We start from the raw sequence: 1,190 nt of genomic DNA, 5'->3' as shown, positions 1-1,190 counted from the left end.
CCCCGAGGAACGTCCCCACGGGGGCTGTAAGGGTAAGCAGGGGTGGGCAGAGGGCTGCTGCGTTTACTGCCCCCCCTCCTGGGGGATCTGGGAGGTGGGAAGGAAGCGGGGAAGCAGAGCCGGTTCCTTCTGTCCTCCTCCTCACAATTCTCCCACTGTTTCTCTTAGGAAGAAGAGACAAAGCGGCTGCTGGAGCCGGCGGCCAGCCCTCCCAACAAGGCACTGAATGGAGCGGAGCAGAGCTGTCACAGCCTGCCCTCAGCCCGCACCGACGAGCAGGCCATGCTGTCCTCCATCCTCGCCAAGACGGCCATGTAAGCCCTCGAGCTGCCTGGTCTCTGCGAGAGGTGCTGGGATGTACAAGGGAGCAGGGAAGGGTGGGGGAAACCAGACAGGGGGAATGGAAGCGGGGCTGTTGGAAAGAGGGCTGAGTTGCTCTCAGGGCGTCTCCTGGAAGGAGGATGGAAGTCAGGGATGAGTGGGGGGGGATGCGAGGAAACACCTTTGGGCTGGAGATGATGGGGGCCGGGCTGGAGGAGGTGATGGGGGCCGGGCTGGAGGAGGTGATGGGGGCCGGGTTTCTTTGTAGCGCGGAGCCGCCATCCCTTGGGGGGCGTTCAGGAGCTGCTGGGATGCGGCCTTAGGGTTCAGTGAGGGTGAGTTGGGCTAGCTGAGATTTTGGGGGTCTTTTCCAACCCCGCGAGGCCGAGGTCTGACACAGAATCGTGGTTGGAAAACGCCTCCGTGATCCTCAGCCACCCGGCGTAGCGTCAGACGTTGCCACAGGCCGGGGCTGTGCTGCTCCCCATGCTGATCGTTGGGGGAAGAAACGTCCCCCCATAGGCAGCGCGGCCCTCGTGTCTCTGCAGCAACATCATCGACGTGTCGGCGGCGGATTCGCAGGGGATGGAGCAGCACGAGTACATGGACAGAGCCCGGCAGTACAGGTGGGTCTGCAGAGCGTTTTGGGAGGGCTGGGTGCTTCTCTGCTGAGCCGCTGGGACTCGTGACAACGCTTCGCCTTCTTTCACCCCCAGCACCCGCCTGGCCATGCTGAGCAACAGCCTGACGCACTGGAAGAAGCTCCCGCTGCTGCCTTCCCTCACCAACCAACCACACCAGGTGCTGGCCAGCGAGCCGGTCCCTTTTGCAGACCTGCAGCAGGTGAGGAGGAGAGCAGCCCTCCCCCA

At 63.6% G+C, this 1,190-nt stretch overlaps 1 protein-coding gene across 1 annotated transcript; it reads left to right on the top strand.

Annotated features, from left to right (window-relative positions):
* Nucleotides 1–168: 168 nt before the first annotated feature.
* LAMTOR1 (late endosomal/lysosomal adaptor, MAPK and MTOR activator 1) lies at nt 169–1,185 on the top strand (the record flags this gene model as incomplete). Its single annotated transcript, XM_042892215.1, has 3 exons — nt 169–314; nt 870–947; nt 1,038–1,185. Coding segments are annotated over 3 exons (372 nt in total), but the record flags the coding sequence as incomplete, so codon positions are not given.
* Between the last annotated feature and the right edge of the window lie 5 nt (nt 1,186–1,190).

The sequence above is a fragment of the Lagopus leucura genome, unplaced genomic scaffold, assembly GCF_019238085.1.
Source record: "Lagopus leucura isolate 7727_CA_CO unplaced genomic scaffold, USGS_WTPT01 33369-0_obj-0_obj, whole genome shotgun sequence".
Lineage (NCBI taxonomy): Eukaryota > Metazoa > Chordata > Aves > Galliformes > Phasianidae > Lagopus > Lagopus leucura.
The sequence above is the reverse complement of the archived record's forward strand: the minus strand, read 5'-3'. Positions and strand labels throughout refer to the sequence as shown.